Source organism: Lagopus leucura, unplaced genomic scaffold, assembly GCF_019238085.1.
Source record: "Lagopus leucura isolate 7727_CA_CO unplaced genomic scaffold, USGS_WTPT01 Super-Scaffold_100017, whole genome shotgun sequence".
Classification (NCBI taxonomy): Eukaryota; Metazoa; Chordata; class Aves; order Galliformes; family Phasianidae; genus Lagopus; species Lagopus leucura.
Window position 1 is genome coordinate 6,209,227 of NW_024962271.1, and position 17,249 is coordinate 6,226,475.

A 17,249-nucleotide genomic window follows, 5' to 3' on the forward strand; every position below is an offset into this window, starting at 1 on the left:
CTGGCAGCTGCACTTACAGAGGCAGAAAAAGGAGGAAGAATAAAATGCTTTTCCAGAAGTCCCATTTACTGCTAGTCATACTCATGCAGTATTATTAAAATAGTAACACAGTAAAAACTGACTAAAGGAAACAGAATGGGGAAAAATTTTCTTAACAGCTGAGTTCAAGAAAAGTTTAGTAACCCTCTCCCTGTTGACACCAAGAAAGCGGAAGATGCATCTGAGCTCCCTGAAGGTGAATGGTTTGTCTTAACGACTATCATAACTATTAGTCGCACTGAAAGGCCCTGGTCTTGTTTCAGCACTTACTAGTTTAAGAACGATAACATGTTTTCTATTACATCAAGCCACAAGAACTCATAACTTATCATACCTTTGCCATCAAAAAAAATCAGCTCTACACAGCTGCCCTATTTTTGTCTTTGGGCTGCACACATGTTCTGTACACTGGGCACACACACTCTCTCTGCTGGAACACAACATGTTCTTGACATGGCACTTGTGCGAATCCTAAATCAAGTATACAGATGTGGGCTACTCTGCAGTTATGAGAATTCCTAACTCAGCTCCTAAAAAAAAAAATTTTTTTTGATTAAAAAAACCAGCATTTCTGGTCTGCTTTGCTCATTCATAAGCCAACCTGTGCTGGAAACCACACTAGTTCAAACAACATTAAAACACAGCACCATAAATTCTTTAACAAACAGAAGGATAAATTAATTGGTTTTAAAAGCTAAAGGTGTACTTCAACTGTCAAGGTATTTGATGTGTACAGCCTCACGTTTCACTAGGCTGCTCGGGTATTTCAGAGTAAGCAAAAGCTCTCTTTTAAGACTATCGTACTCAGTCCGTATCCTTTAAAGCTCCATTTAATCCAAATTATGAGAAAACATCAAACATCCCACAACTACTAAAAGGAGAAAGGAATTTTAATGAGAAAACAATCAAGAACTTCGAGTAGTCCTAAGGAATCCATTAGAGTTTTTTGGGTTTGTTTTTGTTTAAAGGAAATGGTGCAAAATGTCCTTGCGATCCCAGCGTTCCCAAGATTGCAATCTGAAGGCTCCCTTAGATGCCATGCCTTAAAAGGCAAAAAGAGTCTAGACACACTGGTAAAACAGAACATGAAAAAAAATAGATGTAGGCCAGAACATTAAAAGAGCACTGCCAGCTGCACCAGGGAATGCGTGAAGCCCTCAGCCCGTCCGGCTGTTCAGACTGCATTACAGCAGACACAAACAGAAAGGAACCCACAGGCTCTCACCGCACAATGGCAAATTCACCTAGTTGGAATTTTACAACTCAGGAACAGATCTGCCACAGGACTGAAACCAACTCACACAGCGCAGCCCAAGCACTATTAAACATTGTTAACAACACAAAAGCCTTCAGGCTCTGCCAACATCACCCTGGCCTGGTGGCTGTCATTGCGACCGTCCCACCGCTGTGAGCCAAACACAGCCAGCACTCAGGGAACATTCCTCTAGCTCAGAAGCACTTTTTTCCCCAAGTGCTTTGAAGATGCTACCAAGCAATATTAAAGCAATATTAAATTGAAAGATCCTAATATTCACTACAAGGATTCATCTAAGTTAGTCAAGACATTTCCAAGCATTAGGTGCAACTATTAGTTTCTTTTAGAACAGTATACAATTAAACTTCTAATTAACTTATTCATCACATTCAAGTCATAATATCAATTATTAGAATCAAAATTATTTCATGAGATAAAGGTGAACTAATGTTACTTACAGCACATATGTGTTCCATAATATTTATTACAGCTCTGATTGCTACTTTCTCGTATGAACATTTCAGTTTAAACTGTACAAAAATACAGAAAACTACTAAAATGGAAATGCTTGTGTTTAATTACAGACAACTCAATTACCCAAAGCCACACGTCAGCCATGACGCTATTTGAACAAACTGCAGTGTGAGCAAACACTTCACCCTGGACATCTACTACATGTAGAGATAGAGCGCAGCTCAATCCATGCCACTCTGCACCACGCTGACTTCTCAGTGGTGCCGAGTGCTGTGCCAGCTCTGAGACCTTCTGCCCACAGCTAGCAACACTGCTGACACATTTTCAGCCATGACTGTGCATTCCTACATCTGTTCTACATAAAGTTTGCACAGTAAGCTTCCACTTTCCTCCTCCCAGTATTCTGAAGATGCGACAGTACAAGCCCTGGAGAAACCTGAACATGACTTCATGTTTTGGAAGCAGCTGACTACATCAATCACCTGAGAATTAATTAGGTGACTTTTTTTTTTTTTTTTTCAATTCAGAATGTACTTTATTCAGCTCTAATTTAGAAATCATGACCCGCCACCACCAGACTGACAGCAGATGACCCACTGTCAGGACTTCTATTCAAATGACCCCATGGAAAATTTCAGTGCTGAACTACTGGTTGCAGGAAGCAAGGCTTCTCACACACAGCCCTGAGCAGAGGGGGATGACTATCAACCAGTATGAAGATGAACTGGCAAACTGCATTAACCAGCAACAGAAGTAACTGATTCCTCCTATACTGTTTACGTTACAAGAAAACCACAACCTCTTAAACTTCTAGTCCTTTTCCTTGTCTTACCTTGAAGTGATAATTAAATCTCTGGGGAGGCTCATCACAGAAGTGCAGGGGTTGGGACGCTCCTCTGAAGGTCACCGAGTCCAACCCCTGCCAAGCAGCTCCCTGCAGCAGGCCGCACAGAAAGCGCCCATGCAGGTCTCCGATACACCCACAGAAGGACACTCCACCACCTCTCTGCAGTGCTCTGTCAGCACCAGGAAAGAAAATTTTTGTCGCCTTCCTATGGAATTTCCCATGTTCCAGTCTGCGCTCACTGCCCCCTGTTCTGTCACTGGGCAAAGTCTGGCCCCATCCAGCTGACTCTTGCCTTTTAGACACTGTAAGTATTGATCAGACCCCCTCTCAATCTTCTCCGTGCTGAGCAGTGCCAGGTCTCCCAGTCTCAGGCAGATCACCAGAAAGATGAAAAGAAGCTGCATTCCAAACCATAACCCCATTACAATTACAGTTCTCACTGCAGCATCCACAATAAGTACTACGTATCTAGTACCACTTACAATGCCTCGCAACAGTAGGGAAAAAAATAGAGCATATATATTACAGAGATTACTAAATTTTCTTGCTGAAGGCAGAATTAAAAGCTATCCAGCATCTTAAAGAGAAATTTCTAACTGGAATTAGGAGTTTAGCAGCAGGACAACAGCCCACGTCTAGATGATACTTAAGAGACCCCATGAAAGAGAGCAATGAAAATGGCTTTTCCCGTGGATGAAAGCCATCACCTTTTCTTTACGCACACACAGAAACAACAAAAAGCAAAGCTAGCTGGTGTTATCTCATCATCTCTCCTTCCATGTTCAATGTCAGTACAAAAATATTGCCGCACAGCACACAAAGCTACAACATTTAAAGAAAAACTTACCAAAGAGAAATGAAGCAGCTCAGAGACACCCAAAAGACATGGCCTACCTAAACTGAATTTCTAAGCATATTTGTGTATTAAAAATATTATCCTTTAACATGATACTGCAAGTCCTTTTTCTAGGGCCAGATGCCAAAGACCAGCAGTATCCAATGTCAAACTCCTGACTTGTGCACAGGAAGCTACGAACAGCACCAAGAACCCAAGTGCAACATATGATGCAAAGTCACAAGGACTTTTTACACAAACACAAATTTGCTGTTTGGAAATTACAACAGAACACAACAATGGAACCCTCAGAAATACCAGGAGAGGTGCACAGAGTAGTGCAGGCAGATCACGGGACAACGAAGCGGGGCAGAGCTGTTCAAGCGCTGAGATGCTGAGCATTGGATCCCACTGAACAGCGGGGCACGCAAGTCATCCCACTCTCATCACTTCTGGATGGGGGGATTCCGAGGTGAAGGCACAGGAGTGCTGGGATAATTAAACAAAATGGCTGGTTACACCTTGCACTAGTTCAAGTAGCTGGCAGTTATCTCACTGCTTGGAACAGTAAATACTGCTTTCATTTTTTTTCTATTATAAACAGTGGGAACTCTCAGTAGAATTACTGTAGGTACATGGAAGTGTCGTAAACACGACAGGCTTTTTGCACTTTCATTTCTTCACTGTAACAGACCCTAATAGCAAAAACCTAGTGTAGTCCTGGCCTTAACCAATGTCTGGATCTGGAAACATACAATGATAGTAAGCCACACACCAAAAAAAACAAATAAAAAACAACCCTTTTTCCAACCTTCAGCTACTCTCCACCAATGAAGATAGAATTTTTTACTCAGAAAATCATGAACATATGAACTGCTATTCCCACCAGATTTTGTCAAGCCCAGAATCTTCCCTCCACCAACAAGCAATAGCATACAGAACAGGAACCAGAGCAGAGAAGCACGCAGCGATACTTCCCAGTACGCTCATCACTGACTTGCAGCCCAGAGACCTCCCAAGCAGAAGCATTATCTCCTTGAAGAGGAATCTGATGGATTTTTGGAACTGGCACATTAAGAACATGTCTAGCACTGTCTGAGCCACAGGGGCCACCACTGCCTACCGCGATCACCCAGCCTCCCCACGGCAGCACACCAGAAAGGTTTATGACACTGCTTCCACCAGAAGGTTGCTCTGCAATCTTGCTGCTCCAGATGAACCATTCCAAACTACCACCAGCATGACAAGACCTGGCTCAGTACTGTTTCGTAGATAAGTGCTCCTTGATCCCAAATCAACTGCCTACGAAAATCTAGCAGGATTCCAACAAGAACAGTGGGATTCCCATCAGGATCCTGACTTGTTTCCTCATCGCTCAGCTGGTTTCCTGATGAGAAGCCCACCAGGAGATGCAGTTCCAAAGAGATGGAGAAGCAGGCATCAGGCAGGCATGATTTTCCTCAGAAATTTCAGTAAATATATTCTGACACCCAACTCCAATAATAATGGTAAAATTCTGCAAAATGCAGAGTTATAACAATGAAGGAAAGACAGTAACACATTTAGAAAAGCTGTTCCTTTTCTCTCACACCTTCAATTTTATCTAAAGCCAAACAACTCCCCACAAAGAAGTTTCTCATATGCCAAAAAAACATTCTCAGGAAAGGAGAACGAGACTATGTTAGTAAAAGTCAAGGGAAGGGGGAAAAAATCTGAAACACAACAAATCGGTTGAGGATGTCCATAGGAAAGGTTTGCACTTGTATCTGCTTCATCATACAATAGTCTGCATGGGAAGTATTAAAGCCCCCCAAAGCATAAGAAACGTAAAATTACACCACAGAGAAATGAAAATAAACTACAGAGCTTTTCTGTTCTCATCTCCAAGGACAGCCGTCACACCACACTCAGCACATAAGGGCACTAGCTTCTCTTGCCCTCTCCTGTCCCAACACGACCCACTGCTCAGCACCTTCCTCTTCTCCTTCCAAAGAGGCTCACAGCTCTGCCCAACCTCCATTACTCCAGGTGCTTCCTCACACATCCAAACACACACATAAAGCTATCCCACTGCAATGGTAAGGAGTAGCTAAAGAGCTGTTCTGGAAAGCTCACCTAACAACAAAGTCTTCAAAAAAAAAAAAAAAAAAAGGTAACACCTGCTCAACGCTTAGCTCTTCTACAAGGCTACTTGTTCCTATTACTTTCTCACTAGTCTTCATATTACATGCTAACAGCCACAGATAGCAGTCAGCCGTATGCACCAAAAAGTTGTTAAATTTAGCCTCGACTAATGAAAATCCCAAATATCAAAATAGTTCTCTTGGTTCACGTATCATTTTATCATTAACAACATGCAACGCTGCTCACCCTTATCTGGGAGCTGAGGAAATGGAAGCCAAGAGAAAACGTGGAAAGTGCTGATCACGACATGAACCATCAACATTATCATGTGTTCACAATGCAGCAGGGCCCCTCTAAAGGGCAGTTTATGGCATATTCTCTTGAGATACGGATAACAAGCTAAAACCATCCTCCCATCTAGCAGTGCTTCAATTACTCCACAGGCTTCCCCCTCACACTGCTTTCCATCTTGCAACAACTCCTGCAGCAGCATTTTGAACAGACGAAGAGCAACGTACAGTCCTGCAAGCCCTCTGCCTTTCCTTTCAGGCTTTTGCCTTTTCCCCATTCCTGGTTCCTTCTTTTGAGAACCAAAATGGGACACGTGGATGCCACCATGGCAGCACCCAGCAGCCCTACCCCATCCACAGCACAAGAGCTGTGCTGTGGGAGTCCTTCAGTGAGAGATTAATGCAAGTGGCAGTGCTTGTTCTGAACTGATAGTTCTGCCTGCCAACCTAACACAAACCCTGATGCTAAATGAAGCACTGCACTGTCATCTTTCCTGCTGCATTTCTTTCTTAAACCAATATTTAGAGACACTGTTAATCTCACACTTTTTTTTTTTTGGGGGGGGGGAGGATGGAGGAAGAGAAGGTTCCCATCTGTGCAATAAAGGAGTTCCTCCTCACTTTTAAAAACAAGTCAGCACTACACAATGGCCTTTGACACATTTCAGTTCCCACAGTACATTAAAGGCATTATTAAGCATAATAACAACTAAATTACATTTGGCAAATAAGTGAATTCAGTGCATCATGGAATGAGTTCTTCCTTCTTCTCGTCCAGGACCGCTCTGCTTCCAGTCAGCGTGCAGAACTCAGCATCTTGCCCCACCAGTCATTACCACGAGCCACACAGCTCCTCTGGAGCTCAACCACACAGAGCCTGAGCTCACTGAGGTGCTGCATAGTCCTCCAGCCTGCATCAGTTAATGCAGTTTGTCAGCTTCCAACCGCTGCATTCACATGCTCCACACATGAACTACATGTCCCCAGTGGGAGACACAAACGTTCCACAAACCTTTGAAATTAGTTCCATACAAATCCATATGTTTTCATAACAATGTTTTAAAACACTATCCTAACAACAATAGACATTTATTTATGATCAGTGACCACTCGTTGAATGGCAGGCTTCAAAGGTGACTTGCTGGAGTTACCAGCACACCACAGAAGAGATCAGTGTGGGATCAGAAACAAGGTTCTCAAGGGCAGACGGCTTTCACCTGCTGGGCAGCCCCACTGCACAGTTCGTACTGCAGGGCCAGCTTCAGCAGCACAGCAACAGGTCGGCACTGCACAGCAACAGCAGGTCCTCCAGCCTCACTCCTGAAAACATGCAATGCACACACTGCCACTGCCTGCTCAGGGCACTCACGTAACACTCCCACATTTTGCTCTATCGCGCAGGGACAAGAACACAAAAGGCACTTCCAAGTGCTGAGTTCCATTGCGTTTCTGTAGACATGGTGACAGCACAACCTGCCGTGACGCCGCGCTCACTGCTGGACCCGAGGGACTTCGACTGCACCTTACATGAAACCTGCACGTGCAAGCTCTGCCTTGCACAAACAGCAGTGGTTTTGAACATTGAAGTAACACATATGAGTTCTGCTTGTTTTTAAAAACGCTACAGCTCTCAAGGAATTTATTTATTTTACGGAGACCATTTGCAGCACCCCATAAGAAACCACATAGAAACCTGTTTCCAAATTACTGCCGTTTTCATATCGATTTTAAAACATCTTTCAAATCCATCTGCTAATTTCAAGAACGTGAACAGCGTGCATCTGCGAAGCGCGGCCCGGATGGAGCCCCTCGTCAGCAGCACCTGAGGAGCCGGGAGCCGTCACACCGCGACCGCAGCGGTGCTCGCAGCCCCCCGAGGGCTCCCAGCCGCCAAGCGACGGAGCCGGGCAGCGCCGGATGAGGAAACGCTACCTGAATTATTTCAGAACGGAGAAACGTTTGGGTTGGGGTTTTTTTTGTTTCTTTTTTAGATTGCTTTCAGGGTTTCTCCTCACTTCGGGCTCAGGGAACTCAGCCAGGCACGCACGCAGCGAGCGCAGCGCCGGCACAGCACAGCTCCGGCCCCGCGCCGCTCTCCCTTTCCCTCCCAGAAGCGGCTCATCGCTCCGGCACCGCGCGCGCCCGGCCCCGCTCTCCTCACACCCTCGGGCGGGCCCGGGTCACGGGCAGGCAGCCGATCGGCGTCCCGCGGGCGCGGGGAGCGGCCCAGCAGGTGACGGACGACGTTCGCTCCACGGCCGCTCCGGCCCGAGAGCCGCTCCCGCCCCTCCGCTCCCGAGGAGGACGCCCGGGAGGCCGCTCCGCGGCGCGCTACTCACCACCTCGGCCAGCTTGATCCTGCCGAAGGTGCCCCGCAGGTACTCCAGGTCGCAGCGAAGGCCGCCCAGCCCGCGGCGCTGGCTGACGGGCTCGGTGGTGGGCTGGTAGGGGCTGCTGGCCCCCGAGATCATGGAGGTGCTGGACGCCTCGCCGTCGAAGCCCTCCAGGTCCTCGCCGTTCCTCATGGTGCCGGGCTCGGCGCCGCCGCGCCGCCGAAGGGATGGCTGAGCCGCTAGCGGAGCGCCGGCCGCATGGCCGTGCCGGCCGCTGGGGCTCCGTCAGGCGGAGGGGCGCGGGACGCGCGAACGCCGCATGGCGCCGCGCCGCGCCCCGGCCCGGTCCGGCCGCCTGGGCCGCTGCCCCGTGCGGCAGGAGCCCGCCCCTCTCCGCCCCGCCGCGGGGGGGCGCCCTCGCCCCGCCGAGGGCCGCGCGGAGTCGCCGTGCCCGCGCGCGTCTCCCAGCCCGGGCTCCCGCCGCCCCGCTTCCCTCCCGCCGCTCCCGTCTCGGCGCGGCAGCTCCGACCGGGGACGTTGCCGTTGCCGTCGCCACCGCTCCGCCCCCCTGCGCTCAGCGGAAATGGCGGAGAGAGCCCGCTCCGCCCCCCGGCCCTGCCCGGCACCTGCCCCCGGGGCCGGGTCTGCCCGCCCCGCCCGGAGCCTCCCGGCTGGGGGGGGGGGCAGCACCTGCCGGGGCCGCTGTCTGTCCCGCCGGCGCGGTGCCTCCCGCTGCCGTCCCGTGGCTCCGAGCGGTCCTTGGCGCGGCGCTTCGCCTGGTCCTTACCTGTTTTGTATTCGCGGTAGAAGTTCCCACCGCTGAATCCGCACGTATCGAAAAGAATGTTGCTATCGTTCTGGGTTATTCAAGGTGGCCTTTGCGTTCACAGAAAAAAGAATTGCAGCCCTTGCTCCTGACATCCCTCATTTCTCTCACAGGATTTTCACATATATGTGAATTCCTCTGTTGCTTTTCTCTTGCCCGAGTGTTTTACCATCGCAGTATTGCTGACACCAACAAAGCAGGACTTTAAACCTTGCAGTATTTTTTCTCATTCCCATTACGTTCTGCTTCTTTATCAGTTCTCCTCTTGTGCCCATACATTTAGCGTTAATCTGCAGGAGACCACATGCTGCTTTGAGAAAGATCTTGTGAGCAGTGTAACATTTCTAAACATCCAGCAACCAGTATGTGGATTTATCTCCTGCACTTCCAATCTAGACAGCAGTAAAGGAGAAAAAAGGTAGTACTGCAGAAGGCAATTGAAGGTCAAGGGGAGAGATGGCTGACTGATTTAGGAAGAAAGTGAGATAGAAGCCTCAATTCCATTTCAATTCCACTTTTTTGTCTTCTGTGAAGCCTTCTGCAAGCTTCCTAAGACCTTTGTTTTCCTTCTAAAATGGAGGACACAAGGTCTAAATGCATTTAAAATCATCAAAGCACTCAGAGAATGCTGCAAAGTATGAAACCACTGAAAATGCTCCATTCTTCAGGGAGCTAATTGCCTGAGTCGTGGAAGCACAATAAGCATTCTCTTTGTTGCAACGTTATTTGAACACAATTATGGGCCGTGCTTTCAGCAGGCATGTTGACACGGTCACACAGTGGTTTCAGATGTTCTACCTGTGTGCAGGGCAGCAGTACTGGCACCGCCAGCCGCGGCCATGCTGCCCCATTCGGCACGGTGAAGCACGCAGTGAGCTTCCCCATGCTGTAAGTGGCACAAAGCCAATACCAAGCCATACTGGGGGGTTTTCTGGCGTCCTCTTGGATGGGTGGGTGGGCTGGACAGACTTGGCAAGGGCTCGTGAGGTTTCTGCCAACATTTAACAAAGGAATCCTTTACACACATTCTTGCCTGTTACGGCACCTTTTCACTCTGCTCCATAGCACTTGAAGGAAAAAAATGTCTACGTTTAATATGTAAATAAAAGTATTGATCCAGTAAAAAGGTCACTGCATTCATCCAAGGCAAATCACACTGCTTTCAGATAACTTTGTTTTCACAAGTTCATGAGCTCTTCAAACAAAGCCTGCTATTTCACTGCGCGCCTGAACTCCACAAGTTGGAAAATGGGGAACGTGTCAGTGATCAGCACTCAGGATAACATCACTGCATCAAGCTAATAGCCAGGTCATCGCATTTGTCAGAGGACGCTTCACATCCTTCAACAAATTGAGTGAAGAGTGGAAACAAGCAAAAACCTGGACGCTGTTCATAAGCGCTGGAATTGAAGATCTGTATTTCTACAGAACGGGTAAGCCAGCTTTGGCAGAATTAAAAATTCCCCATCAGAAAGAATCTCCAGGACTGTGATGATAAGCTATAACCAAATGATAATCTACGTGTAAATAATGAGGAAAAAAATGATTTTAGACATTATCACTGATTAGACTGAGCTCATCTCAGCTATTCATACAGCTTTTAATAAACTTCAGCCTTCAGTACACCTTTTAATAAACCTGTGAACTTCCTGGGGGTTCATTTCATGAAACATGTTTAAATTTCATTTTCAAAATTAACATATGGTTCTATTCACAACAACTTAAAACCAGACTTTAGAAGTTGCATTGGTATAGTTTTAATGCACAAAGTATTCTAAAGCTGATACATAAAATTTTGTAGATCTGAACAGTGCTTATTGTGAGGAAAATGTAATTAAAGCATGAAAGGAATTAGAATCCTAACAGGAAAGCTACATCTATACAAGTACCTGAACAGAGCAGAGAGGTTCTTTAAGAAAATGCTCCAGTATTTCCACATGACCTACCGAAGGGAAGGAGCACTGGTATGCTGCCAAATTCCAGGAGAGCTGAGCAGTGATTAGAATTTAACTCAGGAATCAAGAGGATTTTTTTCCTTGAATTTCTCAATGTACAAAATTCTGAAGCACTCTCAACTTTACATTAAAAAAAAAAATCTAAAAATGTAATAAAGAATTTGCTTTAGGAAAACATCTGGTAGTTTTAAGTGCCTTATTTCAGTAAATTCTTCACTTTCACAGCTTGAGTATGTCATGCACACATCGATTCTGTGGCCACTGGCAGCATAGGAAGCAGGCAAATAACTGAGCTGAGTTGGTTATAAAATAATGCAAGTACAACACGGATAAGACACAAGTTCTGAAATGGGCTTTCAGTAGAAAGACAACTGGATGCAATGGCAGGGAGTCAGGCAGTCAGTAATCTCTAACTGGCAGAGGATGGCCACTGCTGAGTGGGGCAGGGACACCCACCTGACCTCAGCCAAGCACAGCTGAAGAGTACTGCACAGCCTCCCAGGCTAAGAACACTCTACACAAAGCCACCCCAAGAACTGCATTCCTTAGCTAGGGGTCAAAGCAGTCAGATAGAGGGAAGTAATAAGAGAAGCAGACAGGAGAACAGAAGGGACCTAATTTAAAGGGCAATGTATAAATGCTTCTAGTGCTTCTTCCACTGAACGTTCTCAAAACATAGTAATATATGCTCACATCTACATTGTTATACTATCACATCATCCCATGCATACTTCAACATCTTCACCGGTGTTCCAGCACTCGGCAAAACATCCAGAGCAGCCCTGCAAGGCCTTACAGCCCGATTCCCCCAATATGTGCATCACAGGGCAGCTGTGAGCGTTCACAAAGGCAACCAGAGGACACTGGTGGCTGGAAGTCATCACAAGACCTGTCCCAGGGAGCTCTGTAGGGCTGGCTTCACCTTCTGAAGGGGAAAAGGGGTAATATCACTCCTGGAATTTCACCATCAGCAAGCAGAACTTCCCCTTAAAAATAAAAATTAAGACACTACCGGCAATGAAATCAGTCTTTGCAGACTGATGAACATTTTACATGCTATGAACAATGAACCATCCAAGATAAATTTTCTTCTCCTGGATTAGAAATTGACATCTCCTTCAATAGCATCTACTGGCCCATTCTCTCCCCTCACCTTCCTCACTGGTGAAGCATTCACTGACTCTTTTCACCTCCAAAAGCCTTCATGGACATCTGCAACCTGCAAGTGCCAGACAGGGATTACACCACAGCCACATCTGGGATGAAGGGCAGCAGGCTTTCTATATGAGGGAGGTTAAATTAATTTCTATAAAAAACAGAAGCAAAGCCTGATGTTCTTCAGAAAAGTGCCAGTGGACTTTTAATGATGCTGGGAACCAGCCAAGGCCGTGGGTTGTATTTCTTTTGAAAGAATTCTGTATAATGAAGCACACTGAAAAATATGCAGAGAGACTGACAGCAATGTTTACTTTATTCATGGCACTACATTTATTCAGGAAACAGAGGGGAAAAAAAAAATCTCAACTGAGAAAAAAGGTAGTCTTCTTCCAATAATACCATAAAAATACACAAGTGCAGAACAGAAGGTCAGGGAACAGCAGTTCCCTCTGACTGCATGGCCATGGCCATGCTGCCCTGTGGCATCTAGAGTTTTTTCAGCAAGAGATAGAGTGTGGAGGATACAGCAGCCCTTTGGAGGGAAAAAGATCATTTTTATTTTTTGAGAAGGTGGAAGAAAAATTGTATAAACCATGCCTTACAAACAAAGTTTTAAAGGTCTCTCAGCAGGCTTTAAATAAAATGTATAAATAAATACGAAGATGAAGTACACTCACTGCATTCTTTCTTTCCATGGATGAAACGGGCCAGCGAAAACAACTGACCTCAACTGTTTTAATACTGTTTGCTGTTACGTAACCAAACCAAGCAGTTCCTTCTGCCTCTGGTGGAGAATTGCAAAGGTTTTAAAAGTTCATTTTTTAGTTATTCTTTGGAATTTGTTTTACCTGCAGTTATTGCTTACATCAGCTAATGTGACAGCAGTTCAAAGAACTTAATTCACTCAACAGCACTTAATTCCTACATGCAACAAAATTTGACATTCAGCAAATTTGGCTCTCCTCCTTGCAGAGTATTTCTTTCTTTAGTTATTTGCTCCTCTACATGCAATGGAAAGTTTAGGCTTTTTTTTTTTTTTTTTTTTTTTTTAAACAGGAAAAATAATTTCAAGTCTTCCATCACTAGCTATAAACTCAAGGCAGGCACATTGCCCCAAATTTACAAGGCTGTATAAAGCGGAACTAATAAATCCCAATTCCCCGCAGACTTCAGTCTTCTCTTCTCCTCTTCCCACCTTCCCACTCACTCCTCCCACAGAGCCCAGTGACCCAGCACCCCCCGAGGGTCCCCTTTCACACGCAGTAGGCTTAGCTCCTATTTATGTCCCTAACTACTGCTTGAGCAAAAGAAAGCAAGTGCTTTGCCAGGTTCCATGTGTGCAGACTGACAGATCTGCGCTTGGCCTGTCTCGCCTGCCGACTGGCCAAACTTCCTTGGCAACGCTTCCCTAAGCACAGGAAGTCTTGGATCTATCTTCTCTACTGAGCCACTAATTTTCATGCAACTGGTATTAGCTCAGTGAGCTCTGAGATCCTTCTCAACTGAAATGGCCCAAAAGACTCAAGTTGCTTATAATGAGAGGGTAGAATAGGACAGAGCACACATGCAAAAGCAAGAGGAAAACTGTGGTCAAAGTAAAATATTTTCAGTATGACAGCATTCTGTTAATAGCTGTACTGTACCTTCTGCTCAGCTAAAAGGTGATCCGGAGAGATTCTGACAAGCTAAGTTTTTAAATATTTCAGATCCTGCCATTTTCACTGGCAATCTCCCAGCCCTTTACAACAGCACTGCAAGGCGTTGCTTGTTTTTAAATCAAAACATCCTAACACAGCCAGTTGAACAGCTGCTAGTTATAGCTGCCTTCTGGCAATCCAGTGTTTTTCTGGGTCACGTGTTGCTTTACCAGGAAAATAAACCCACGTAAAATAACTCAGGTTTATAACATACATGAATGTTGGTATTAATTCAGCAATCTAATACTCTTACATATATCAATGACTAATACACCACTTGTTTCTTTCAAAACTAGCCCCTGACAACAGGAGCCAACAATTATTACCAAAAGATACTGTTAGCTGTGAAGTTTTGTCATTCAGGTCACGGTGAGATTACTGCACTGATGGCACAATTCTGGATCACTCCTTACTGACCCCCACGCCTAAGCTACACAAATCCAGTCCTGGGTTTGGCCACAAGTACCAAGTGCTCACCCTAAGCCTTTTGCCTTTGGTTTTAAGTAATTTTCTCTGGAGTCAGTGACTGATTTTTAATAAAATTTAAGCTTTTCCTCCTTCCCATAGTAGCCTCACCTTTCAGAGCAGATGAAGACTTTTATCTCATTAGCCTTCCAACCATCTCCAAAAATACAGTCAGTAAACCAAGTCTTTCACAAATAATCACTTGATTCCTCTGGAAAAGAGAGGTTTTAACTTGATAGTGATTTATCATCCACGTCAAACAGTTCTCATTAACCAACCACAGCAAGTAACGTTTATCTCCACCTCTGTCCTACCACTTACAACATGATCAATAAATTCAAGTAAACTTGAGTGCAACATCCAAGTCTTCTCTGCAGCCAAAATGGGTGTTAAGTGCTGTGTTCAAAAACAGACATTAATTACTGAGACTCAGCCTAGCCACATATCATCCTCTCTTAACACCTACCCACCATTCCTATGTGCTCTTGGACCACAATTTGACTTCCCTGTTCCTGGCTCAGACAGGCCTTTACCACTTTGTACTGCAGTCAAATGGTCATTGTCAGAACAAAAACCTGGCTGGGATTTTTCCGAGTGGAAACAAGCACAACACAAGGCAAGACAAAGATTGCAGCCAATCACTTGGAGCAATCTGCACTAGTTAGAGGGCACTCTGCACTCTGGCTCAAAGTCCAGCGAACAATTACATGTTCTGATCCAAGCCTCAGTAGCCATCTGAATCCATTATCTTTCCTTTAATCATATTCTCTCTTTTCCTGCTATTTATTTCAGTTTAATCCTGCCACTTCAATCCCTCTCTCAAAGAGGCGTCCTTGTTCTTTTGAATGCTGTCAATCTGATAAACTGAGTGTCAGAGATTTAGGATTGCTCGTCTCCCTTCCTATAGAAATTCACTATTTTACTGCAAATTCTTTCTATGTTTAAGACTATTCCTAGAACCTTAATGTTGCAAAAATTCTTCTGGTGTATTTTGAACAGTTTCTGAAATTGTTCTAAACCACTTCTACAAGGATGACATTTTTTACATGACCATAAAGGAACACTGAGTGCTACACATGAGCAAGCATTAACAACTTCTTTAAACCTACATTCATAGAGAAAAAAGGTAGCTTGTGCATGATTCCATCAGCTTCTGCACCCAAATTCAGCTCTCTTGTGTGAATGGCCAAAACAACTGTTTTTCTTCAGGGTTGGACATTGCTATTTAAGCTTTTGTTCTGAAAGCAAAGAATCAGAGTGGCTTAGTTAAGACTCAGGGAAAAAAAAGTTTAACCCATATTAGGAAAATTCTTAGAATTGTAACTGCTACTGAAATTAATTGAAACTGCTTTCATTTGGTATTTTTTTGCAATTTACTCTTTGAAAGGCATTTGGCCTAAAAAGTCTGCTACACAAGAATTATTAAGGGCTCATCACAAGCAAAGAATATACCATCTTAAAATGGTGTATGAAGCAGCACTGCCTAAAGGCACTGATCTCAGACCACCACCATCTGGAACACTGCATCTACAGAAACCTTCAGTCAAACATAGTTAATAATTAATTATCAAGGAGAGAGGAGTCAAAGATCTTTTTCTTCAAATAAAATTTACAACTAGTAATGTTCAATCTACCACACAGAAAGTCTGCAAAGAATGGCAGTAGAGAAAAATAATTGCTTCCATGTCTACAGCATTATCCTACAGATAGTTTTCAAGTATGCATTTATTAGCATGATGTACATGCCAGCCAGTATGGATAATTCAAACCTTTTATAAGAGTGGCATTTCTAAACAGTGTGAGCACTGTGCTGTTAGGTGCACTGCTGTGCTTGGCACAAGAAATGTGCAATGCACCGATACAACTAATTGTTTTTTTAAGGCAGTTTAAGGCAGACTTAGATGCCCCACCCACACTTACAGTTTATAGACATCCATGGTTTTGAAGCACTGTAGCTCATTACCACTTGAAAAGCATTTATTTTCTTTTAAATGTATTTCAATTCCAAGCGTTACAGAAGCACTGACATACATGCACATATCAGCACTTGCTTCATTCCACTTTTCTAGAAAGAAGAAAGCATGTTAGATCAGATTCTGTCCTCACCTACACTACTGCAACACCCACTACATGGAATGGCTGATTATGAGGCACAGTAACATTTCACTGCAAACATCTCTGCTGTGAAACCAGAGCCACGCAGTGACCCAAAGCATTTGTTCAGACTGCTGACTTTCTTAATTGCTTGTGTTTACATCAACTTCTCTGCAAAATCTGAGTGGATCAGGGAACAAATAATTCATTACTATGAAGGTTGTACCAGAAGGGCTAGAAGACTTACATCAAAGGGAAAGCTGAGCTCCACCTGAAGATTGCTTCTGGAATTAAACTATCTCTATCCTCTGAATATACTATTTGTTTGTTTTAATTAAAAAGATTGAGCAACACACAAGTTTTACTTTCGGTACTGAACAGTAACTTTAGATACTCTGTGCAGTTCCACAGTACTGTTCCAGACAACTAGAGGCTCTTTTAGGTTGTCAGCAACAGCCCTTCCTCCATGTGTATCTGAACTACAAAGACTCAGAAACTGACTGACTTTATTCATGCAAAGTTTCTTATCTGAGAACTTCATATGCTAACAAAAGCCTGCCATGGCTGAAAAGCCAGAAGGCTTAATGCCACCTTCTGGAACAGCAGAGTCAGGGGAAGATTTACTTTGAGCAAGTAGCTTCGAGCCTCCAGCAAGATGTTTTTCACAGTGTAATAAAAACCATGCTACCTCATGTCTGTTTGTTTTATTGAGGTATTTGCCTTTAAAAAAAAAAAAAAAAAAAGAGAAAAAAAGAAAATCACTAACAACCCACAACCCTACTGACAAATAACAGTGAAGTACACACAAGAGTTACAGGGGCGTTCCTTCATTTCTATCCACTATTATGGTCTTTATG

The 17,249-nt window shown here is 44.6% G+C and overlaps 1 protein-coding gene and 1 long non-coding RNA gene across 3 annotated transcripts in view; both read right to left on the reverse strand.

Moving 5' to 3' along the window:
* CMTM4 (CKLF like MARVEL transmembrane domain containing 4) overlaps positions 1 to 8,409 on the reverse strand; it is a 34,009-nt gene extending 25,600 nt beyond the window's left edge. For both annotated transcript variants that reach the window (XR_006180122.1, XM_042876941.1), the window contains exon 1: positions 8,204 to 8,409. Coding sequence is in view for 1 of the 2 variants with exons in the window: in XM_042876941.1 (XP_042732875.1) it covers positions 8,204 to 8,389 (186 nt within the window). In the remaining variant the exon portion in view is untranslated. The remainder of the gene's footprint in view (positions 1 to 8,203) is intronic.
* Positions 8,410 to 12,426: 4,017 nt separating this feature from the next.
* LOC122183208 lies at positions 12,427 to 16,655 on the reverse strand. The gene is made up of 3 exons (XR_006180164.1): positions 16,640 to 16,655; positions 16,219 to 16,363; positions 12,427 to 15,536 (listed from the first exon to the last, which is right to left on the reverse strand). It is a non-coding gene; the product is annotated as an uncharacterized LOC122183208 (long non-coding RNA).
* Between the last annotated feature and the right edge of the window lie 594 nt (positions 16,656 to 17,249).